The 27,368-nt window shown below is 34.7% G+C and overlaps 1 protein-coding gene across 1 annotated transcript in view; it reads left to right on the top strand.

Moving 5' to 3' along the window:
- The first annotated feature begins 1,544 nt into the window (after positions 1-1,544).
- The window catches only part of LOC126889755 (uncharacterized), a 1,061,577-nt gene continuing 1,035,753 nt past the window's right edge, over positions 1,545-27,368 (top strand). Inside the window, exon 1 of the mRNA XM_050658328.1 lies at positions 1,545-1,765. Coding sequence (XP_050514285.1) covers positions 1,764-1,765 — 2 coding nt within the window. The 5' untranslated portion in view covers positions 1,545-1,763. The remainder of the gene's footprint in view (positions 1,766-27,368) is intronic.

Genomic DNA, 27,368 nt, shown 5'->3' with positions numbered 1-27,368 from the left:
TGTAATAAGAGGTATCATCGTAGTCTTGTGCTATCAGTATTTGGTCGTCTACGAAACAAAGAGTATAAAGGGCGTCCCAGACTAATTTACCCACGCTATATCTCTTAAACGAATAGAGATTTTCGAATGGGACAAAAGGTGGTCTATTCTACTTGTAATACACTTTAATATGGCGTACAAAAAAATCATCCCCTAAATAATCATCCCTTAGTTACAAGCCCTAATTTTAATTTTTTAAATAGCACCCTGTATATTTTTTTATAGTTTTGGGTGTGGTCCCGTATCGTCTATTCAACACATTTTTTTTAAATAAAACCGGTTCGTAAATAACCTAGAAACTATCAGTTTATTTTTGTTAAATTGTGTGTCCCAGACTAATTTATCCAGGCTATATTTCTTAAACGAATAGAGATTTTCGAATGGCACAAAAACTGATCTATTCTATTTACAATACACTTTCATATGGCGTAGAAAAAATTCATCCCCTAAATATTCATCCCTAACTTACAGGGTGCTATTTAAAAGAAAATAAAGTTAGGGGTTGTAACTAAGGGATGAATATTTAGGGGATGTTTTTTTTCTACGCCATATTAAAGTGTATTACAAATGTAACAGATCAGTTCTTGTCCCATTCGAAAATCTCTATTCGTTTATGAAATATAGCCTTGATAAATTAGTCTGGGACACATAATTAACAAAACTAAACTGATATTTTCTTGGTTATTTACGAACCGCTTTTATTTTCAAAAAATGTGTTGAACAGACGATAGAAGACCACATCCAAAACTATAAAAAAATATACAGGGTGCTATTAAAAAAATTAAAGTTAGGGGTTGTAACTAAGGGATGAATATTTAGGGGATGATCTTTTTCTACGCCGTATTAAAGTGTATTACAAGTAGAATAGAGCACTTTTTGTCTCATTCGAAAATCTCTATTCGTTTAAGAGATATAGCGTGGATAAGTTAGTCTGGGACACCCTGTATACTGTATGGCCATTTAATGGGAGTCTTGCATTTCCGTTTCCAATTTTTCAGAGCTTGTTCCAAATATATTTTCAAAAGTGTTGGAGAGACGCAGCATCCATGTTTGAGCCCTTTATTTGTCAAAAACTCTTTGGTGAGTGACTGTAAAAAATATACTAAATTTTTTAAATAAATGATCGAATATTGAATTTAATTGTTGAAATTGAAAGTCGACACTTCAAACTAATTTAATTTCAAACTTAAATTGTGGCTCTTACCAAACGCTTACCACCAAAAATACTAAATTCCAATAAGATAAGGCAAGAAAATAGCTTCAAAATAATACTAATAACGACTTTTGCGATGTTTAACTCTATCTTCTTTGTCAAAGTTTCACTTGCATAGCCCAATAAGCCCATAAATTTTAATATTAACCTCTAAGCCCTTGCATTTTACCCACCTATGTTCAAACTTCGATCCGAAAAGCACTCGGCGGCGTGCGCCAATGTAATGCGCAAGTGAATTCAAAAGTCTGAAGCTCTCAATGAGCTTTTGCAAGCTCAAAACAGAGCCGACAGACATTCGGCATATACCAAACGTGGTGTTTACAGTGTCTGTGAGGCTTTTTATAGTCTGACGTGAGGTTTACGTATGTGAACGTGAAAAATGTAAAGGACATGTTATTAAACACTATTTAGGACTTTATACGAGTAATTAGACACTTTTGTGATTATTATTGAACATTAACAACAGACGTTGCTGAAGTTTTTGCCCAGATCGTCAGATAAATCCAGAAAAATGTGAGTGTTTACATTTTTTTTTAGTAGTAGAAAGAGCAAACCACAAATGTTTATGTACATTTTAAACAATAAATTAGTATTTATTGATAATGTAGTAAAATGGTGTAGTAAATAGTCTGAAGAACACAAGAGTTATTTTAAAACCAATCAAAATATGTTAATATATGGTAGTCTAGGACTGTTTATTATGATGAGACATAACCTTGTTAAATGTAAGAATTTCATACAATTTATAAATGGTCCACGAGAATTATTTGTTTATTTGACTTTCACGCTAGTCAGCTGTCACATTCCTTATTACATGTGATATAAAAATGTACCTACTCTAGAGACCGGAATACTACTAAAGAGACCGGAATATATGAAACAGAAAACAGAGAAAATATGAGCATGTGTATGCACAAAATTGTCGCAAATATACAAAATTTTCTACAATGCGTAAAATATGTAAACTGCGTCTTGTTTATAAATTTTGTATTTAAAATCTACTTAATATTAATTATCTGATATGCCTTCCTGCTAATGGTTAAAAAGCCCTTTTATAAAGATTAAAACTGTAGTAAGTATTTTCATATATATAATAAAGTAACATGATTTTAAGAAAAATACAGTACTTAGGTCCTGTTTCACCAACAACAAATAAATCAATGAATTCGTCGAATACAATTTATTAGACGTTTATATTTTTATTTTGTTTCAATATAATTTTGATAATTTAAAGTTAAACTGACCAATTTACTTTCTTGTAGATATTTACAGCGAGATTAACTTGCCAATTTATTCTAAGAGTGGATAGTTATTTAATAAATAAATAAAATAAGTCTTATTTAACGTAGTAAAATGGAGAAATGTCAGTTTATTGTTCGAATAACTTGATTCATAGAATAAACTACTATTTGTCGTTGGTGAAACCGGCCATTAACCATACATCGAAAGTTTTTCGAATTATAAATATTTATACACCGATAGATACTTTAATTGGAAATTTTGAAAAACAAATTATTGTCAATTGTTTTTATAAACATAACAATAGTTTGTGAAATTGCCTGTATGTAGGCAATTTCACAAACTATTGTTATGTTTATAAAAACAATTGACAATAATTTGTTTTTCAAAATTTCCAATTAAAATATCTATCTGTGTATAAATATTTATAATTCGAAAAACTTTCAACATTAACAGAAGATATTGGTGGATTTTAAAACTTGTTTTTGTTAGAAGGCAGTAGTTTAAGATCCGGTACAGGCACAGGATCACCTTGATGAACTTTCGCAACTTTTTTCAAAATAGAAAAATCCATGAAAATATGGTTTTAAGCATATTTTTTTGTAAGGAAAAGATTCCTTAAGATTATTAATCAAATTGACTGCTTCACACAGGGTAACAGAGTTGTTTTTTAATTTTTTTTATTTCAATAAGAAATTTAATATTTAAACTCATATATGCTAGATTCTGATGCAAACTAGGTAATTGAACAATACTTTTACATTCCTCCAGAATTGCTGAAGTGGAATAATATGCTAGTTCTGTACTAAAGATTTTTATTCCTAAAAATACTCCCCATAAAAAATGCTGCTTCTAAACAAGGGTCCCATCTCGTGATGGTGAACAGGTAAAATGGGGTAATGGAATATTACCCAGATGTTCTTTGTAAAGTTAAACACTTTATGACGATTTTATAAAAACTTTTTTGACATTATTTAGCAAATCATTGACATGCGGAAAATTTCGTCTTATTTCTTTCGCGACAACGTTAAGTCCATGAGCTAGGATTAAATTCCTATAAAATATCTTCACGCTCTGTGCTGCCTTTACCTATAGCTTGTCGCTTAATATTAATTTAATAAAATATGACAACTCATCTGGAACAAAACGTATGGTGAAATTGTTGGTTTTCTTTAATTGGTTTTACGCAATAGGGCAACATTTTTAACGAGAATACTTCTTATTGCAGCTGGCACCATGTTTTTACAAGGTCCCGAAATTATATTTAGCGTCATTCGAAAAATCGAGACGCATGCTCTAATCTCGTGGTAATGTATATAATATACACACTTATTAAAATTTTATTTAATATCTTTTTTTATAATATAACAACTTGAGAACGACTGGATTGATTTCGCTAATTTTGACTTTAAAATATTTGTATGAAATATAAATAAAATCATATGAATTAAAAAAAAAAATAAAATCCGATCGAATTTAATTGGATCGAATTGAATGTAATGGTATGGGAGCCCAAGCGGGGATTTTTGCAGTTACTCGAGCGCGTCAGATTATCATATGGGGAGAAACCTTGTACCCTGTAAATGTACCTCGACCATATATTGGATCTTAACACAAGGGAGTTCGTTAAGGGTAGTGTTGCCCAAAATCGGTCTCGGTCTTGCAGTCTTGGTCTTGTTCTTTTGCGTTTTCGCAAGACCAAGACCAAAACCGCCTAATTTTAGCAATACCAAGACCGTGCAAGACTTGAGCAAGAACAAGACAGCCTGCGAGACTCTTGCGTCTTGCAGTTAGAACTGAGGGTCGTTTTAGGGAGTATATTAGTTCGGCTATATTCTTAGATACTTTATGAGAAACAAAAAAAAAATTGCAACAAAAATTTTGAAAATTGGACTTATGCTCACTACGAACAATACCATAAACATACATAGCGAGTCAAAATATCTATTTAAAGAACACTGAAATTAGTTGTCCGGGTTATGAGAATAGTCACTTTCTCATCATAACATCATTCTTGCTTTGCGACGCCGATAGTAATATCAAATATCGTATCAAAACTTTTTAAAAATATGTCACCTTGCTGATAAAAATATACCTAATAAGTAATTAATTTTTTTCATTATTACTTTTCTAGGAATTTAAACACCATAAATTTAATCTTATCGGTATATAGAATAGTAAGCCTATTATGTATTGTTTTTTCTGAATGTGCTATGCCCTATGCTATGAGATCACTGGGTTACACAAAATTTGCCGAAACAGCGCGGCTAATATATAAAAGTATGATAACGAGACAAAAGAACAGTGTAAATAAAATACCGAAATTAACGATATACACTTCTCCAAAAAATTTAGTCACCACCTTAAAAACGGTTCATTGTTAATGTCTCGAATTTCCTAAGCCTTTTGTCCGATTTAAGTTATTTTTTTAATATGTTGTCTTATTTTTATAGATATCGCTGTAATATTATTGTTGCTAGACAGGTCAATTATTGTCATTGTACACCGGGTGTACCAATAAAAGTGTGTTTTTTCACAGAGCTAGCATCACTCTGTGGAATATTTTAGCATTTATAAAATACTGAAATTACAACGATAACCTCATATTTTCTTAACATTATATTTTTTTATTCATTCGCTTATACTGGATAATAAAATACATAAGTTTCTAATAAACTTAGAACATAATCATGGATCACTTAGATCATGGGTTCAAACTCCACCCGGTATCAGTTGTCTAGATCAGTAATTCTCAATCTTTTTGAGTCATGAACCACAAAATACTTTTTATTATTTTTGTTACCACCTAACTGAAATAGGTATCTAGCTAGCTAAACTAATTAAGTATAATAATAATTGTGGTGCTGATTTTAGCTGTTTTTGCGTTTTGTGTTCCACCGCAAATAATGATATGTACCACCAGTGGTACATGCACCCCAGATTGAGAACCACTGGTCTAGATATTTATTAATTTGGCTGGTCTTTACTATGGCTATGATATGCTAGCTTAAAATGTACCTCTCTGTTACGTTGTTCTAAGATATGCAATAGGCTAATAGGCAATTGCGAGACTTGCAAGACTCTTGCTGCAAGACCAAGACCAAGACCAAGACCTGGAGCGCAATACCAAGACCAAGACCAAGACCAGGTGTACTGGCGCAAGACCAAGACCAAGACTGTCTAAGTCTCGTCTTGGTCTTGCATTTGGGCAACACTAGCTAAGGGGGGCCAAAAAAATCTATCCCTAGAAAAACTCGAAATCGTCAGATTAAGATAAGGTAAGTTAAATACATGCAAAAGAGTGTATATTTCAAAAATCTGACAATTTGATCGGGGCGCAAAGAAATGGGGAGTCACAAAGTTTTACAAAAGAAAGCGAATATTTCTCGAAATAAACGTCAGAGCGAAAAACTGCAAAATAAACGTATTCAATATTTTTGAAAAATCTATCGAATGGCACCAAACACGACCCCCCACGAAAGTGGGGTCGGGGATACTTTAAAATTTTAAATAGGAGCCCCCAATTTTTATTGCATATTTGGATTCCTTAAGTAAAAATAAGCAACTTTTATTCGAAACATTTTTTCGAATTATGGATAGATGGCGCTATAATCAGAAAATACGATTGTTGGAAATGGGAAATTAAATGAAAAATGGAAAGTTCCCACTAAAATGGAAAACTTAACTTTTTTTGGTTTTAAGACATACTCTCCACAACCCAATTGATCCCCAAAGCGCTCGAGTAACTGCAAATTTAGCATACTTTCCTCCCCTACTATAATCGAATCTAATAAAATATAATCTAATTAAATCGAATCGGATCCACAGAAGTATTCACTTCAGAGCGGCACTCTCCAAGGGCCATGCTCTTTTTTACATTTTCGTGTAAAACCCCTAACATTAAATGCATTATAAAGCACCGTGAATCAGTAGCAGTACCTTCGTCAACTATAACACAAATCAAGATACCGGTAAACATTTTTCAATTTTTCTTAGAGACTCACCGTAGCAAATCTCGAGATATTTTCTACTTAGATTCTACGTGAAAAAGTAAACAAGTTTTATTTGAAATTTTTTTTCGATTTGCGATAGATCCTCAAAAGAATATTTGGACCTTATCACGACCCTAATACCAACCAATACCGAATGAGAACAAATGTATAGGGCGGCCCAAGTAGCACCCAACGGGTTTATTAAGTCGTTTAAGGATGCTTTAAAACTGTAGAATAAAACTAAAATTAAAACCATTTGGTTTTTAAGTAAACCTTAAGATTGCAATAAAACCGCTTTCAGCATAAAAGGGCCCACTCTGGAAGAGGTCAATAAAACCAAAAATAAAAACCTTCTTAAAACTTTATTTTCTTAAGCAACTGGTTTGAAAGCTGCTGTGAAGGTGCTTTTAAAACCATGTTATAAGACACTTTAAGTGCAAGCAGTTTTATAGTAAACTTAAAAAGGTTTCTTAAATGGAGTCTTTTAAAGACAATTTACCATATTAAATGATATTTTAAACCCATATATTCCATATAGGCCAACAAATTTTTACATGTGTTACGATAGGTAGATACCTATTTGTAACCATAAAATAATAAAAAGTACTTAGATATTTCGGACTGTCAAGGTAGAAAAACGTTTGAGTACTCAACTTTATTGATAATGTTAACAAAAATAGGTCTAAATAACTCACGCGCCCTAAAATTTTTGACTTTTGGCGATTAAAAAATAAAAAAATTTAAATCCGAAAAATATTAATTTTAAAGAAAAATAATTCTATCTACAATTTTAATGTTTTAATGTTAAAATAAATCGAATTTATGTCTTTAAGACGCTTATTTATAATTTTTATGTAAGCCTTATATTGTATCTATCATGGCTTTCAGCATCTCCAGATAGCAATATGGCTCAAATCCAAATAAAAGTATTTGGTCTATCGACATAGAATTGTTAAGATCAAATGGTTTTATTTTATACCTTTCCAAGAGCATATATCCTACAAAAAAGCAGAGTTGCCTTGGAATTAAAACCGTTTAGTTTTAATGCTACTGTCAATAATGCCACTCGGTTTTAATGTGAATCTAACCTAAAATCGAGGCGTCGTAGTGCTGTGTGTGTTGTATATTTCTTTTAAAATGACCAGTTCGTTTATATTTTATGTACATGCGATTTGTTTCTTCCATACTAACTGTACTTCCACTTTTTACAACACACTACACCACCGTTTCGCTGTAAAACAAATAGCCGACCATTTTAGACATGAAAGAAGAGGGGATGAGTTTAGTTTTATTGTTTCTAACAAGAAGCATAGTTATTCTTTACAATAACCAAATTGATTCAGTTAAGAACGTTTGGTTTTATTATAGCCTATTAATTGCTTTTAAGAAAGCAACTTTAAAGGAAACTAAAAAAAAAGGTATAAAGCATATGCTTTACTGACATAATGGTCTTGAGATCAAGTAGTTTTAATAATAGGTTTTATTAGTTATATCAGGAGAATCTTTAAAACTACAATAAAACTAAAATATAACAAACTAGAATCTAATAAAACCAAACACTCCGGAAGTTCTTCTTAAAACTGATTAGTTTTAAAGTGAACTGAGAATAAACCATTTTAAAACAACATTAAGACAAATTATCTATTAAGATTAATTAGTCTTATTTGATACCCTTATTAGATACTTTAAAACTAGTGACAAATGCTTAACAGTTTAATGTTTTTGCAGTATAATCTACAAGGTAACTTTAAAACCATTATCTTCTTATTTACCACAATAAAACCTTCATAAACCTTAAATAAAACTAAAATGTTTTTATTGTGCTACTTGGGGAGCGACGTAGTCCAAGAAATTAAATCTCAGCGTCTAACATGGGCTGGACATGTCCATAGATCCCCTAATAACCACCAAACTGAGCTGGGAGGAAGACCCCACAGAAAGAAGGCCCTTAGGACGCCCACGAGTGCGATGGAGAGACAATATATGGTCAGAATTAAGAACAATGTGGCTACCCACTGACTTAACTATCATGGACGATCGTTCGAGATGGAAGCGAGTTGTGCAGTCAGCCAAGACCCAACCCGGGTTGTAGTGCTACCAGAAGAAGAAGAAGATAGACGACGTTGTAATCTGTAAAACAGAAAAACATAGGCTGACTAGGAGTATGCAATAAAAATGAGGGTTCCAAAGGTTCAGAAGGTTCAGAAGGTAGGGGTGCGGGGTCGTATTTAATGTCATTCGAGATATTTTGGAAAAATATTAAGCACTTCTTATTTTTGCTTTAATTTTTTTTATGAGGAATCCAAATCTGCAATAAAAATGGGAGTTTCATCTTAAGATTTCAAAGTTACCTCCACCCCGCACTATAGTGAGGTTGATTACAGTTACTTTCGAGTAATCGTTACAAATCGTTACTTTTGTATAAAGTAATCATTTACAGTATTCGTTACTTTGGTTACTTTGATTACTTTTGTATTTGAGTACCGATGATCATATGGAGAATCGCATTTCTCAGTACATATTTTGTATTAGTAGGATACTTTAATTACTATGATTACTTTTGTATTTGAGTACCGGAAATCATATCGAGAATCGCATGTCTAGCAATAGTAGAATTAGTTCGCTCGTTCTTCATTCTTCCGGTATTTTATGATATTTTTAATTAATGTTTAGTTGTTCTGTTATTGCTGCTCCACAATATCAGTAATCTCGAGTAATCTGTTTGAATCAATTAAGTGCCAAAAACAATCCCTCGAAACACTAGATGACGTACCTTGGCACTAACCCTGAGCACCCAGGTGCTTCGGAGGTGGTTCTAATTGCATATCTGTGTTCAGTGATCCCCCTCTACCCCGAAATAAGAAAATGCCTCTTAATATACTAATTTTAACATGTTTACTCATTTTTCGATGAGTTTTATACACTTTAAAATGTAATAATGTATTTCCACCCATTTTTCTATTGTAGACTTTTTTCCAGACGTTATCCTAATCCTAAATACAATGCAAAAAGTTACAAGTCTCTAGGTACCTACTATATTTAAAAATATATTTATTCCTATATTTTTAGTGTTAAATCCCTGGTCTAATAAAACCAATGCCATACCAACTTACATGTAAAATTAAAGTTATTTATCATAGTCTAGAAATATTATCTTTTCTACATTTTCTCCGGTCAATCTAAGCTAGGTATTTTTTTTATAGGCCTGATAAAAATAGTGTGTATTTATTATTAAAGTCTAATGTGTTGCATTTTTATTTTCAAAGGAACAAACATATGTGAGATTCTGTGAATTATCTACCTCGACAAATCGTATTTTATCGTATAGACATCTGTTTCTGGGTGCATGCTTTGTTAAATGATTTATCTCCCTCTGTTTCAGCTACTTCTCAGCGCCCTGTAATCCTGTAAAACTCTTCATAGCCTTTGCCTTTCATAGATAAAATTTCAGTTAACTGTACGCATACCATACACTCGAGGAATACCGTGCCAATTCCGATATCAACTGATTGTAGATTGTAGATACAATACTGAAATAGGTACTCGCTCTGAAACGATTGGTAAGAAGTAACGAAGTAATCAGAGTAATCAAAGTAATCAAAGTAACGATTTGCCTCTCTGTATAGTAATCGTTACTTTCGGTATTCGTAAGTAACGAGTACTTTGTAACGAATAGTTACTTTTTCAACATCACTACCGCACTAGGGGTTATGGGAGCAATATTGAACGTGTTTTTCAGTTTAATTCTCCGAAGTATTCAACTGTCCGGCTTCTTTTATCACACCCTGTATATAAAATTATGTGTGTCAATTTTTGAACACAGTTTTTACACTAACAAAAACATTCCGTAACACAGAGTCTGGCATTTACTGCACATTTTTAACATCCATAAAACAAAGAAATTAAAGTCGCTATCAGATAGAGTTCAGTTCCAGACGAATTGTGCAGGACATGGCACGAGCTGTAAAATAAAACAACAGACGAATTTATTGGCGCTGAAAGCAGGATGGACAATGCAGGGTTGATGAACTAGTTGAAATTTATATGCAAAAAGTCGAGAATACCTATATGTTTATTGGACAAAATTTCAGTGAAATAATAATGTTATGAACTACCGGTGTGGTAATAAAATTAAAAGGACACTGATAAAGTTCTTAACGTACCAATAGTCCAGAAAGCCACTGCGCATCCGCTAGGAAAAATATTCTAATTCGGATTTTTTGCACAATCTTACTCAAAAAGGACTCCTTTTAACAAATTTGCATGTTGCCAGGACCAAAAGGTGGTCAAAAATTTTTTAAACGTTTTTTTTTATTTTTTTCCTAAAATTATTTTTTTTTTGCACGAAAAAAAGTTTTTTTCGGTTTTTTGGATCATTCCAAACAGAAAAGGTCTTTAGTGACTTTTCTCTAAAAATGATAGTTTTTGACATATAAGCGATTAAAAATTGAAAAATTGCGAAATCGGCCATTTTTAACCCTCAAAAACTATGTCAAAAACTGAAAATTTGAATGTTGCCAAGGTAAGTAGATATTCTTTAGACATCGATTGATGAAATCCCGAAGAGTTTTTTGCAATACAATATTCAAAACTCCTTTGTTTTTTAATTGCTAATCAAGCGTGCTCGACACTATTTTCCACCGACAGTATGGTGCAAATGAAAGGAATAAATTCGTTATTTCGTAAACCAGCGACTTTAAGGAAAAATCCCGAAACAGGTCGATTTTTATTTTTAAGTTATGATATTGTGGCATATATGGTATACTAGTGACGTCATCCGTGTGGGCGTGATGACGTAATGGATGTTTTTTTTAAATGATAATAGGGGTCGTGTGGTAGCTTATTTGAAAGGTTCTTCAATTCTCTATTCAGCAATGTAAACATTTACTTAATTATTTATACAGGGTGTCCTACTCCTTTTTTTGTCAAATAATTTAATTTAATAAAAATTTTTTGGACACACTGTATAAATAATTATGTAAATGTTTATATTACTGAATAGAGAATTGAAGAACCTTTCAAATGAGCTAGCACACGACCCCTATTCTTATTTAAAAAAATCATCGATTACGTCATCACGTCCAGATGGATGACGTCACTAGTATACCATATATGCCATAATATCATAACTTAAAAATACAAATCGACCTGTTTCGGGATTTTTCCTTAAAGTCGCTGGTTTACGAAATAACGAATTTATTCCTTTCATTTGCACCATACTGTCGGTGGAAAATAGTGTCGAGCACGCTTGATTAGCAATTAAAAAACAAAGGAGTTTTGAATATTGTATTGCAAAAAACTCTTCTGGATTTCATCAATCGATGTTTAAAGAATATCTACTTACCTTGGCAACATTCAAATTTTCAGTTTTTGACATAGTTTTTGAGGGTTAAAAATGGCCGTTTTCGCAATTTTTCAATTTTTAATCGCTTATTATGTCAAAAACTATCATTTTTAGAGAAAAGTCACTAAAGACCTTTTCTGTTTGGAATGATCCAAAAAACCGAAAAAAACTTTTTTTCGTGCAAAAAAAATAATTTTAGGAAAAAAACAAAAAAAAAAACGTTTAAAAAATTTTTGACCACCTTTTGGTCCTGGCAACATGCAAATTTGTTAAAAGGAGTCCTTTTTGAGTAAGATTGTGCCAAAAATCCGAATTAGAATATTTTTCCTAGCGGATGCGCAGTGGCTTTCTGGACTACAAGGGTATTATAAGAATAATAACGCTTGAGGTCAATGGTGTATATATCGAGGGCCTTTGGCCCGGGGGATATACGTTGACCGAAAGCGTTATTATCTATAATACCCGTAGTGCTAGCAACGTTTAATTTCCGACTAAATTATTCTTTATATGTGTTACCGGCCAAATCCGATTTCAGGTAATCGCGTTAGGATAAACTAGTATGGCCTAGGCCAAACTAGTTTCTCCTATCGCGCGTAGGCCAAACTAGTTTGTCCTAGGCCCAAATAGTTTATCCTGATATAAATACAAACACTTCAGGCCAAACTAGTTTGGCTTAGGCCAAATAGGCCAAACTAGGCCAATGAAATCGATTCATCTCTGGAATGTAAACAAATGTACCAATTTTTGTCTTTCTAAATAGTTTTTTTTTTGAATTTTTTTTGAAATTCAAAAAACAAAAAATTTTCATATCGATTTTTCTAGAAAACGGTGTATCCTATCGACTTAAAGCAAGAGTAACTTTTAGTATTAGAATACCTCACAATTTAATAATTTAGAGTCAAAAATGCTTAAAGATTAAAGACAAAAAAGTTATGCGATAAATAATCATTGCCCTACCCAAAACGGACGCCTATGATCGGTACTAGAAATTCGCAATGTATTGAATAGATTTACCTCTGGTAGGTAAATACGCGTACCAATTTTTGTTTTTCTAAATAGAAGCGTTCTGGAGGTATTTAACAAAAACTCATTACAAAACGCAATCTTCAAAGAGCTCTAGCTTCCTTAGGAAGCATTTTCGAACTAAGTGAATTGGGTTAAATTGGGTTAAAATTATCTGAAGAATCTTCTGCCTTCGTTTGTCGGTAGAGTTTCTGGACACCCTGTATAAACAACAAAGTAGTATGGTATAACTAGACCTAAACCCAGACATCCAAAGTGAAAGTTATCGTCCAACACCAAACTGTTCTATATAGTCCACATAATGTTCAAAAAAAAGTCACACCATTTTGAGCGTCGGGTTGAGAGGGGTGAGAAATCAGCAAATCCGTAGTTTTTTAAGTTTTTCGTCAATATTTCTAAAACTGTGCGGTTTAACATGAACAACCTTCTATACAAAAATGTTCTACATTAAATTTGAAATAAAAAAGGCTCTGTGCATAATCCTTCTAAAATGAATGGTTCCAAAGTTACGGAGGTAGTATATTATAATTGATCCAAAAAAGGCCTAACCCAAACATCTAAAGTAAAAGTTTTTCTCCAACACCAAACCATTTTTGAGCGCCCGGAGTGGGGGGGTGGGGGGGGGAGATGGGGGAGAAGTCGGTAAATTAGTATTTTTTATACGTTTTTCGTCAATATTTATAAAACTATGCTTTAGCGTAAACAATTTTCTATACAAAAATGTTCTACATAAAATTTAAAACAAAAAAGGTATGATACATAACTGTTATAAAATCAACGGTTCCAAAGTTACGGAGGGTGAAAAGTGGAGGTTTTCGATAATTTTTATATTTTTTGGGCAATTTATAATATTATTACTGATGAAAGAAATTGTCTTTAACAGGATTGTGCTTTGTAAATTAAATTTACTATTTCAGTGGCTGATGGTACGTTAGTGATAAGACCTTGAAGAAACGTCAGCCTTACCACCGAAAATCATCATCAATTGCCCAAAAAATATAAAAAGTATCGAAAACCGCCACTTTTCACCCTCCGTAACTCTGGAACCGTTGATTTTGTAACAATTATGTATGGAGCCTTTTTTGTCTTAAATTTTATTTAGAACATTTTTTTATAGAACATTGTTTACGCTAAAGCATAGTTTTATAAATATTGACGAAAAACCTATAAAAAATACTAATTTACCGACTTCTCCCCCATCTCCCCCAAAACCGGACGGTCAAAATTGTGTAACTTTTTACTGAACAATATGTGGACCATATAGAACAATTTGGTGTTGGAGGAAAACTATTACTTTGGATGTTTGGGTTAGGCCTTTTTTTGGACCAATTATACAATACTATCTCCGTAACTTTGGACCCGTTCATTTTAGAAGGATTATGCATGGGGCCTTTTTTATTTCAAATTTAATGTAGAACATTTTTGTATAGACGGTTGTTCATGTTAAACCGCATAGTTTTAGAAATATTGACGAAAAACCTAAAAAACTACGGATTTACTGATTTCTCACACCTCCCCCCCCCCCCAAAACCCGACGCTCAAAATGGTGTGAGTTTTTTCTGAGCATTATATGGGCCATATAGAACAATTTGGTGTTGGAGGATAACTTTCACTTTGGATGTCTGGGTCACGCCATCTTTTTGATTAATTGTATCATATTAAAGGTAAATAACTACGATTATAGAAAATGTAAATCTTCGATATTTAACTATATTATCATAGGAACACTTTTAATCTACAGCTTCTGCTAGAGAATTAGATATATTTTAACGATAATATTCAGTATGGGTAACCATATCCTACTGCATTCTACCGAGGAATTTGCGACACAATTGGTTTCATTTAGCATAATTAGAGCCGCTTCTTTGATTTTCTCTTTTTATAGAAAGAGGAAGTCAATAGAAAGAAAATACCACGATTAGTAAGTCAATAACATATCGAGTTAGTACAAATTTTATATCTTAGTATTACTTATTGTATATCAGTAAATTAAATGTAAGACCAAATACTTACGATGTCGGGATAGTATCACGAGGTTTTTTCTTAGTTTTCCCTCGTGATTTACTACGGAATCTCTAACGCTAGAATTTTACTGTCATCGTTGCATTTGGTTGTCTTTTTAAAGGCAGATCATATGCTATGATTTTTTTGTGACGGATATTCTTGAGTTGGGATTGATTTCATGTAATCGAATGAACTATCTTTTAGTAAAGTTGTCCCAGGAACGCAACTCATAAATATTGGCGATATCATTTTAAAGTCTTCTGCTTTAAATTAAAATGTATATTATACGTCTGAATTGCCAATATAAATGAGTCAGATTAAATAAATTATTAGAAGAATTTTTTTACTTAGCAACAACATTTTTGTTTATTTTAGTAGTATTTTGTATTTTGACGACAAAACCCGATTTGGGCTTCGAAACGTTAATAAAATCATTTTTTAGTAAAATTGTGGCTTATTTCTCATTGAAAATAGTTGATTATAAAAATAAATGCCACAAGGAAATGGCTTCAGTACAAAAATATATGGAAAGTCTAATTTACACCAGTTGTAGATCAATTTGATCTTCATCATTGGCTTTAAGTTTGACTGAACCAGTGGTATCTCAGTTTGTATATCATTCATTTTTAATTTTCATTTCTCAGCATTCACCGAATCAACAGATTAGGTCAAAAAGCTGGTATTCTCTGCAAAATTCGGTTCTTTCTACTCGTTTTTAGAGTTTTAATCTGCGAAGACTGGACTGTTAAATATGATTTTATGTCAGAAAAGACCATATCTCACATAAAAGAAATTTAAACCATCTACATATTTACATCTTGAAGAATTTTTTTATATATTCATAGGCTTACTTTCTCTTTAACACCAGCAAGAACTTTATTAAAAATATATATGTAGAACCGCAAGCGTAAGCTGCTTTTTGCTACATTCGGTAGCTCAAAATTGTTGGCGGATCATTTGGAATAAGGTTTTCATTTTAAGACCTGTCTATATACGTTAAAGTCAAAGTTCGAGTGAGTTCCGTGAGCGAATAATTGCGTGCGAGACGCCCAATTTCGGCGGCAGTCCCCAAAGAAAACAATGTCTTTATTTGACAGATCATTGGGGGGAACAGTTGGGTGACACAGAATTAGTCGGATTGCTGCACGGCCTGGAACGACTGTCATTGACAACATTTTCAGCCATCTTCATATAATTTAGAAAGTTTAATATTAGGAGGCTCTACTCTAAATAATTGAAGTAATCTGAAGGAAACAGTATTGTCTTTATTGAAGTTAGACGTTAAATTAATAAAGTTTTCTTATTTGTCTCCTAAAGTTCTAAAGGTGAAGCGCGAAAGGTGATAATTTTTAATATCTTCTTCGAGGAAATAATATTTTAATATATGAAAGGGATTAAATCCTTCAATTTGCAAAAATACCCTTTTTTATATTTCTTTTGATTCCTATTCTTTAAAATAGACAAATTGTAATTCTAGACATGATTCTCTTACTTTGAAGTTTAAAGTTAACTAAAAACATTTATAAATTTATACTGAGAATAAAAACAGGATAAGTTATACTAGAAGTATTTTACCTATGTTCCGAACATCACTTTAAAAATTATTTTTAAATAAATAGACCAGTGCCAAAGCGTTTGGAAATTATGTAAAAATTTGTATCAGATGATAATATATAAGATTTGTATAAATGATATAAAAATTATTGTTAACGAGAATATATATATATATATATATATATATATATATATATATATATATATATATATATATATATTGTAATGATAGGCTGACGCTCCGTCCAAACATCGACACTCGGAACCGTGCGATTCTCTCAAATCGCGCAGGTGCCCCCACTAAGTTCCACCTCTCCGAACCAACGCCGCCAGAGGGATATTTAAGAGCATCGTAAGCGACGATCCGGCAGTCCTGAACGACCGTTCTGGGCTCCATAACCAGCCAAGCGAAGTGAGCGAGGCCGGCTAACCTGAATCGCGACGTGCACCGTTCGTGAGGTGATTCGTAAACTCAGGCAGGCCAACTCGAGACGAGACGCACGGTGTACCGAAGTGAGGTAATGTGCGACTCGTAATTCAACGGAGGCAAGCGTATTGAGCGAGCCCCGATAGATATAATATATTTGAATACCTCTGTTAATTTTGGTTCTTCTGTTACAGACGCCCATCCGGAGGAAGACTTCGCTGGAACGGGATAAAATATCAAATTATTATTTTGCGTTATATTGTTATAATTTAGAGTTAATAAATTTGCTTTGTTTTCAACCTGTGTTTTACTGAGTCTGTCGTCCTGAAAGAACTACCCGTTACAAATTTGGCGCCCGAGCAAAAGTCGAAATATACGCAAGTAAACGTCGTTATTCGACGCCCAGATAATACCAAAAATGCCGACAGATAAAGACACAGACTCAGTATCAGGTGCCACGACGGGTACGTCATGGATAAATCGTCTTTCCAAAGAGGAATTACAGCGCGACGCCGAAAGATGCGGGTTGGATTCCAAAGGAACCGTCGACGAGTTAAGATTAAGACTCAGAACCTTTTATAAGGATCGCGGGGAAGCGACAGGAACAATCCCAAAAAGCAATACTTCCAAGGAAGCCGAACCAGAAACACTGACCCAAGAAATTTCATTAATCAGAAACCAATTACAAGACTTAACAATGACAAAACAAATGAGGCAATCAGATTTGCTAAATCAAGTGCGGAGGTGGAACACACACTTCGACAAGAAACATTCGGATGCAGTAGACTTCATAGAAAGGATAGATGAATTAAGCCTAGCCTACGAGATCGATAAGCAAGATCTGCTAAAAGCATTACCAGAATTGTTAGGAGACCACGCATTGTCATGGTACCGAAACAACAACAGAAATTGGGATTCATGGACGGACTTCATCAAAGATTTTAAGAAAGCTTTTTATCCCAGAGAATATTTGCTACAGCTAGAGGAGCAAATCAGAAACAGGAAGCAAAGGAAAAACGAACCAGTGGATAGATACATCACGGATATTCAAACATTGATCAGACGAGAGGGATCTTTGTCAAGAAACCGAGAACTCGACAGGATATATAAAAATATGCTGCCAGAATATAAGCTCTACGCTCGCCGCCGGGATTTCGAAGACTTATCGGGATTGCAAGAATTGGCCCAAGAGTACGAAACTTTGGAAGACGAAAGGACCCGAGAAAATAAAAATTTTCACGGAAATTGGAGACGTACAGACCCTACAGAATACGATGCCAAAAGGACATGCTTCCGGTGCAAGATGACAGGTCACTTCCGTAGGAATTGTAAAAACCCATGGAAAAAGTTTTGTTCGCGATGCGGCAAAGAAGGGGTCTACAGCAGTGACTGCTGTTCCAGACGTCAGGGAAACGAATAACAGACTGGAGAAACAAGGAGTCGTCCCAGTCTGAGGAGCAAGATTCGACTCCGCTCGTTCTAGCCGTTACACAACAAGCAGGAAACGACATGCGACTATTCGCATCACTGAAAATCGGACAAAGTTCCTACAAAGCATTAATTGACACAGGGACCACCCAAAATTACGCCGGAGATAGAATAGCGCAGATATTCAAACACTCCCTACATAGCTATAACGGAAGAACTAGACTAGCAAACGGATCTTCAATGGAGCTCAACCAGAAATTAACAATTGACTGCGAGATCGATAATTTACGAACAAGACAAACATTTATAATAATGCCAGGGTTAACGGAAGATGCAATACTAGGAGTGGAATTCCTCAGGGAACATTCGATCGAACTTAAGTTCGATAGGGATACATCCAAACAGTACGAACAACATCAAGAGGAAACATGTAACATTTTAAAAGACTCCACCCAAAATACAGAGATAGAAAGGTTCCTAAGAAGAGAGCTTAGGGAATTCGAGAAGTTAACAGGTCCCACCAACTTAATAAAGCACGAAATAAAATTGAAGAAAAGGTGCGATCCCGTCAAACAGCCGTATAGGCGGCAAAATCCCGCAATGTTGCAGATCATCAACCAAGAGGTGGATAAAATGTTGAAAGAAGGAACTATCGAACCCTCTGCAAGTGGTTGGAGTTCACCGATTGTACTAGTTAAAAAAAAAGATAACTCGTACAGATTTTGCATTGACTTTAGAAAAGTCAACGAACTATCAGAAAAGGACGCGTATCCGTTACCGCGGATATCAGAAATTTTGGATAGACTTAAGGAAGCAAATTTCATCTCAACTCTCGATTTGAAGCAGGGATATTTTCAAATACCCCTGGAAGAAACAAGCCGCCCAGTGACAGCATTTAGCGTACCCGGAAAAGGTCATTTCCAATTCAGAACTACCCCGTTCGGACTGCACTCCGCCGGAGCAACTTTCCAACGACTGCTAGACAAAGTAATACCGCCCGATGTAGAATTCGCGTTCGCATACTTGGACGATATCGTGGTAATATCGAAGACATTCCAAGAGCATTTATATCACCTACAAGAGGTCTTCCGAAGACTAAAAGAAGCCAGATTACAACTTAACTTCGAAAAATGTACATTCTGCCAGCCAGAACTCAAATATTTAGGACACGTTGTGGGAGCAGAAGGAATAAAAACTGACCCGGAGAAGACCAGCGCTATAACCGAACTTGCACCACCGAGAAATGCACGTCAGCTCCGTCGCTTTTTAGGAATAACCTCATGGTATCGGCGATTCATAGAGAATTATTCGACAATAGCAGGACCACTAAACATGCTTCTAAAGAAGAAGATAAGATGGAAATGGACGGATAAGCAGGAAAACGCGTTTAAGGAACTCAAAGCGAAACTTACGACGGCTCCAGTATTAGCGTGTCCCGATTTCTCAAAAACATTCTACCTACAAACAGATGCATCAAACTGCGGACTTGGAGTTGCGCTAACACAAAAATACGACGGCCAAGATAAGGTAATCGCATACGCTAGTCGAACCCTCACACCAGCCGAGACAAAATATTCCACAACGGAAAAAGAATGTCTATCCATAGTGTACGGGATAAAGCAAATGAAGCCATACATAGAAGGGTACAACTTCAAGGTTATATCGGATCACCAATCTCTCAAATGGCTGAAGAATCTCAAAAACCCGTCAGGTCGATTAGCCAGATGGAGTTTAGAACTGCAGCAGTACGATTTCGAAGTCATATATAGAAAGGGAGTTCTGAACAAGGTAGCAGATGCTTTATCACGGCAACCACAAGAAACCCTTAATGAGGAACCAGAGCTGGAGTTGTTAGCATCGGAACTAGAATCATGCGATTGGTACGATAATTTATATAGGAATGTGCTCCAAAACCCAGGTAATTTCCCGGATTTACAGATATCAAACGAGAAACTATATAAACACATTTGGAGCAGCCGCAATTTAGCCGACCCAGAATTTAACATCCCATGGAAATTATGCGTACCAAGTTATAAAAGGAAAGAGATTTTGAAAGAAAATCACGACTCAACCACAGCAGGCCATTTAGGAATTGCAAAAACAATTTGCCGGATAGCGCAGAAGTACTACTGGCCTAAGATGTTCAAACAAATTGCAGACTACGTTAGAACCTGTACGAAGTGCCTTCAATATAAACCGTCTCAAATGCAACCAGCCGGGAAAATGCAACCGTCAGCTGTAGAAAAGCCTTGGCATACTGTCTCAATCGATTTAGTGGGACCATTCCCAAGATCTACAAAGGGAAACGCTTTCCTGATAGTCGTGCAAGACCGGTTCACTAAATGGGTCGTCGCCCAACCAATAAAAGCAGCTTCTACGAACTCCCTCATCGACTTTCTACGATCAAAAGTAATTATGCAATTCGGAATCCCAAAGAAAATCATCTCGGACAACGGCGCGCAGTTCACAAGTAGCAGCTTTAGGGCATTCATGAAGTCATACAATATAGATCACATTCTGACACCACCATACTCGCCTCAATGCAATCCAGTAGAACGAACAAACAAGGTACTGAAAACAATGATAGCTACTTACGTGGAGGATAACCATAAAGACTGGGACAAATTCATACCAGAATTCTGCTATGCCATAAATTCGTCAAAACATGATTCGACAGGATTTTCACCAGCGCTTCTCAATTTTGGAAGAGAATTAGATACAACAGATGTGACAAATGACCAGGGTATACAGGGGTACGCAGAAAACTTAAGCAAGTTAGAAGCGTTGAGGGAATTGGCAAAAGTACACATGGAACACGCTTTCGAGGACCAAAAGAAACATTACGATTTAAGGCGAAGAAACTGGCGGCCACATCCAGGAGACCGTGTCATGAAAAAGGAACACTATCTATCATCGGCTAGCGCAGCGTTCACCAGCAAGTTAGCGCCAAAGTACTCAGGACCATACACAGTAACATCCGCGATATCGCCAGTAATCGTAAAACTGAAATTTGCCGACAGCAACAGCCGTAAGCAGATAACGGCGCATGTGAAAGATTTAAAGCCATGGGTGGGGGAAGACGTCTCGACAGAAATCCCATCCCCACCAAAGGAAATCACTATATAAGCAGCAATATTAGCATTCAGAATTTAGTTCGTCCACATCCACCATGGAAGATATTCTAGAAATTCCTGAACAGATGACCCCCCTAGGAACGCCAGAGAGACCCGGTCTGCCCGTGACACCAGGGAAAGACGCGGAACGGATGTTAAAGAGATTCCACGAACTATTTGGAACGCCGCCATCCCCGCCAAGGAAGCAGAGTGTCCTCGAATCCCCGGCGGCCCCAGATACACCAACGGGGCTCGAAGCCCAAGCCGCATCCACTCCAGGAGAACCTCAAACCGCAGAATACTCTGACCTATTGGAAGTCGTCCCAAAGCGACTAATTGAAGGAGGGACCAAAAGATACAGAATTTCATGCAATAACGGGAGAAAAATTGTAATAAAGATACCACGAGGGATAGATGGAATCAAACGACTATAGACGCCAAAAAAAAAAAGGTATGTTACTTCTTTTTTTTTTTTTTTCTCGAAGAAGAGGGGGTGTAATGATAGGCTGACGCTCCGTCCAAACATCGACACTCGGAACCGTGCGATTCTCTCAAATCGCGCAGGTGCCCCCACTAAGTTCCACCTCTCCGAACCAACGCCGCCAGAGGGATATTTAAGAGCATCGTAAGCGACGATCCGGCAGTCCTGAACGACCGTTCTGGGCTCCATAACCAGCCAAGCGAAGTGAGCGAGGCCGGCTAACCTGAATCGCGACGTGCACCGTTCGTGAGGTGATTCGTAAACTCAGGCAGGCCAACTCGAGACGAGACGCACGGTGTACCGAAGTGAGGTAATGTGCGACTCGTAATTCAACGGAGGCAAGCGTATTGAGCGAGCCCCGATAGATATAATATATTTGAATACCTCTGTTAATTTTGGTTCTTCTGTTACAGACGCCCATCCGGAGGAAGACTTCGCTGGAACGGGATAAAATATCAAATTATTATTTTGCGTTATATTGTTATAATTTAGAGTTAATAAATTTGCTTTGTTTTCAACCTGTGTTTTACTGAGTCTGTCGTCCTGAAAGAACTACCCGTTACAATATATATATATATATATATATATATATATATAACAAAAATTAAATAAACATTTACGAGGAATCTACAATATTTTGAGCAAGTTGCAAGATCTTTTTACCATGATATGCGTAGGTGCTTATTATAACTATTTTTAGACAAGGCGAAAACGGCAGGTTCGTTGGAAAAAATATGCCCATGAGATTATTTTGCATAATCACATTCGTGAGACACCTCAGAATAAGGTTCAAGAAGTCGCCCACGCGAAAAGTGGTCGAATTTTTTTTAACAATTTTTTTAATCAAATTGCAAAAATCAATGTTTTCGGCCACGGGAATTTTTTTAGATTTTTTGGACCACCATTCCGGACAGAAAAGGTATCCTATAATTTTTCTCTAAAGTTGATCGTGTTCGAGTTATAAGCAATTTAAAATTTAAAAAACTCGAAAATGGCCATTTTTAAGACTTAATAACTCGGTTAAAAATTATTATTATGAAAGTCAGAAAATAACTAAATGAAATTTAAAGCCCCCCTTCATGATCTTGAAGAAATTTGTGTCATTAATTTATTACTAAGTTGTTATTTTTAATTATTAATAATGAGTGGCAAGATCGTATTGACACGGCTGTAAATGTGAGTGCAAGTGAGATTCGCCATTGGACTGCCTCAATGGCATCTCTTTCGCACTCATCATGAACGGCCGCCTAATACGTGCATGGCGCTCATTATTTTTACTTAAAAATAACAGCTTAGTAATCAAATAATGACAAAAATTTCTTCGTTGCTTACGTTGCTTCGTTGCTTTCTGCTTATTTTCGTGCTGTTGTTTAGGGGAGAAAGAGATAGTGATAAAGGAAGAAACCAGAAAAATTAAAAAGTAATGAAATACTTAAAAGAAAAGAACTGACCTATGATCAATAAACCAAAGATGGGCGCCAGAAGTAAATGCCTTTTAGAGCCTTTACTTCGTTGATAGAACAGTGTGGGAGACTAGAAAAGAGAGAGAGAGAGAGATATAGAGAGAGAGATATATAGAGAGAGAGATATAGAGAGAGATATATATATATATAGAGAGAGAGAGATATAGAGAGAGAGAGAGAGAGGGGGGGAAAGAGAGAGAGAGAAATAAGGAGAAAGATATAAACAAACCAAATAACTTAATCCTGAAATAAAATATTATATGAACCCATATAGTTGAGAGATATCAGGTGCAGGTGAAATGATACAAACCCAATAGGTATACCTTATTTTTATTGTGTAAAAAAAAATATCTAGATATATTATGTAAAGTAAGATTTTGGTAACTAATGTATATATATATAATGTAAAATTTCTAGCTAAAAATATAAATAATGTATAATAATGTAAAACATTGGCTTGCAAGATGAATATATAATAGTAAAATTTAATTAATAATATAAATAATGAATATGAGTAATGTTAAAATTTTGGTAGCCAAGATATAAGCAGATAACGTCAAAGTTTCCGACGATTTAACGATTTCTATGAGTTTACGGTTCTTTCAGATACAAACAATAAAGAGACAGAAAAACAATAGTGAGTGCTAGTTAACAGAACCAGATGATATTCTTCATAAGACCGTATTAATATACTTGTATATTATCTACCACAATACCTAAGTTATTATGTAATGAACCCTATAGAGACCAATGCTTTAGGTCTATAAGTACTTATGTTCCCTTACATGCATTGAGATTTAGATGAAAAATTGACAAAATATTATTTGTTTTGTAGACACAACCGATAGTACAAGATATGATAAGGGAAGTTAAAAAAATAATCTAGTACTTAACAACAAATGTCCAATAAATATATAATATATTGCGGAACACAATTCGGTCTATAAATGAGAACATTAATTAAGTACACTTATCTTTGTTCCAATCTAGATGAAATTCCTTCAGCTCTAATTCCAAGTGTTGGCTTATGGACGTGCCGGTTTATCAGACGGTAAGCGGCTCTATGAGTATACACATCTTGGGGAAGATTTACGTTCCGGATAATTAATAGGAATGTTATTCTTAGTGCATTTTCCATATAAGTTGTCTTTGTGGGATATTAAAAGCTTGGTTCTATTTTATAATTCTCTAGGTACGGCTAAAAAGAGAGGTTCTAATTAGGTATCTAGAAATTTTTTCCTGGATACAAGGTGAGACAGACCGGTTACAAAAGATAACCGAACATATTCTTCCACATAAATGGGAAGGTCATTTATCCAAAATGAAATTACATTATTACTTAAGTAATATATTTCTAAAAGTAGCTTTGCTAGATTTGACTTTTTAAGGTATAAAATTATTCATTTTGATATATGTGTTTCCTAAATTTCCAAAAGAAATTTTAAAATAAAATCACTTACCAGACGTTCATTTTAGGTATATTATATCTTTACAGATATATTTAGCTTGCTTTGTAATTGCAATTCCAAAATAGATTTATTGAATCTCTCCTATTCTTTTATGTATGACGTCTGCCAGTTTTCCTCCAACACATATTTGTCTTTATTTGACCTTCTTAAGTCGTTGGTTAGCTAGCACTAATTCTGTTTTCATTTTCCTACCTCGATCGTAAGGTAAACTTTTTGTTATTCGATGTTAATTATTACGGTTGTCGGGAGTGGCTACTCGTAAACGTAGCGGAACGCTACATTCCCCCTCCACTCGATATAATTTTCCTTCAGAAAATTATTCTGGCAAAAACCAAAACAAAGTTTATTCTTGGCAGGGTTAGTACTTTAATATGGGTCAGGAGTAGTAGCTCCTAGCAGTTGTAGCTGTAGTTACAGTCACAACCACTCCACAAAGTTAAAGATAGGATTAGTACATCAACTAACTAATCTAATCTAACCTAAAACATTAATTTTGAATTTGGCTCAAAGTGGGTAAACATCCACATTATACCACATATTTACACAAGGGAAATAAAAGGCAACACTTCTCATGCTTCCGATCATGGAAGAGTGCGGGCACAAAAGTAAGACACACTTGTGTGGATCCAACACAAGAGTGCATCAAGGTAAGTTCCCAAGATTCCGGAACCGGTATGGTTTACGGAGATCGCGAGAAAGGAACTTTTCCTTCCTTAACGTAGACAAGGACTAGTCTGATGATCTGCATCCAGACTTTATTTACGAATGAACCGTATACTAGGTATCTTAAAGTTTACTAATAGTTATTCTTGCTGTACCATTACTTACATCAATTAAACTTATTAAATCGTTCACATTAAAGGCTTAGGTTACACGTAACCCCAAATTGTTATAAACGTGAACTAAAGGTACTAGAAAAAAATATTCCTGACTAAAACAAAGTATCCACCCAACTACATAAAGAACCATTAAATTTGGCCTTACTCACTATCGATTTGGATATTAGCACCTAAGTTAATCCAAAGATGAACACAAAATTTATTGTTGACATATTCAACCGAGAGTAACCAGGATATTCTCCAACCGATTCAAAACATGGTATCAAAGATAACTCAAGGTAAGGAAATAGAGATGTAACATAACTCTCTTAGGTAAGATAAGATAAGATAAGATAAAGTGAAGTACGATACGCTAAGTTAAATATATTATACATCCAATGCAGATATAAACCAGGTAGTTAAGAATGCACAGCAAAACAAAAAATGGACAAACAAAACAGTTCCACAAATGGATAGCCATTATCGTATCCATCCAAATATGGTTCCGTCAGTATAATTCATAATCCATTCCCGAATTGACTTAATATAATCACAGGTAATAATCATTAAAAGGTAACCTAAAGATAACCTAACTTAATATCTGTATCCGATAAATCTATAGCCTAAGGCTTCAGCTGATTTCAGTGTACGATATACCAAAACGTTTGATAATCAGTGTATTTTTATACTAACACATGTATAAGCATCAACACAAGTAAGTTCTTAACTACAATTTCTCAAAGGTAAAACTAAAATTTAAGAACCAAAATCAAACAATTTCATCTGAAACCGTATATTTATAGATCAGTTCCTAAAATCAATGACAGAAGAGGTCCGAACTGGACTACTATAGTGGACCAATGCGTAAGAAAACGAAAACCAAATATTAGAGTAGTCACTAAACAACAGCTAATGAATGTATTTTCCAAAATTATTGATATAACAACCATCCACGAAATTAATATTAAAGGTATTGGGTTATCGCCTTGTACAAGAAAAAAAATCCATTGTATAACTTGATGAAGACTTAATCTATGCTACAGAACCGAAGATGGTCAACGACCATATTCGCCACATAGCGACTCCAGGTAAAAGTACATCCATCACAAAATATAGCATGGATTACGAAATCCGCTAACGATCTAGTCCGGAATTTGATCAACGAATTCGAACCCACGTATTATGCTTAGATACACCTATATACCCATATACAACAAAATTTACTAATAAAAGTGAAAAGACAATATTTAAAAGCAATTTACCTATAACAGTCTAATATTTTGGGAAGTGATAATAATGGAATACCCTGTATCATGCATTTATTACACCAGACAAATGTTATGACATTCCCTGTGCAAACGCTGAGTCCATAATATATGTGAACAACTTAACTATCAAAGGTAAAATCAAGAGCAGAGGTAAAAATAATAATTACCAAATAGCAAAAATAAGAGTTTTTTTAGGAAACTAGCAAGTTGCAGACTGCGATAAAAGGTTCCAAAATTAATGCAGAACGCAAGTTAATACCTAATCATCCTCTGAGGTCGAGGACTCAGAATCCATGACTGTTTTATCAGGTAGGAGATCTTTGACATGAAAACGACCAATTCGTTTATTGGACGAATTGTCTTTTAGTTCATAGACAAGAGGCGATATGACTTTTAAAACCGTACATTGAATATACTTCTGACAAAATTTCGCCGCTATGGCATCATTTTTACTTGATTTCACAAAATTTCGTTTTAGGACTCGGTCTCCAGG

The sequence above is a fragment of the Diabrotica virgifera genome, chromosome 8, assembly GCF_917563875.1.
Source record: "Diabrotica virgifera virgifera chromosome 8, PGI_DIABVI_V3a".
NCBI lineage: Eukaryota > Metazoa > Arthropoda > Insecta > Coleoptera > Chrysomelidae > Diabrotica > Diabrotica virgifera.
This window is presented reverse-complemented; position numbering and strand designations above follow the sequence as displayed.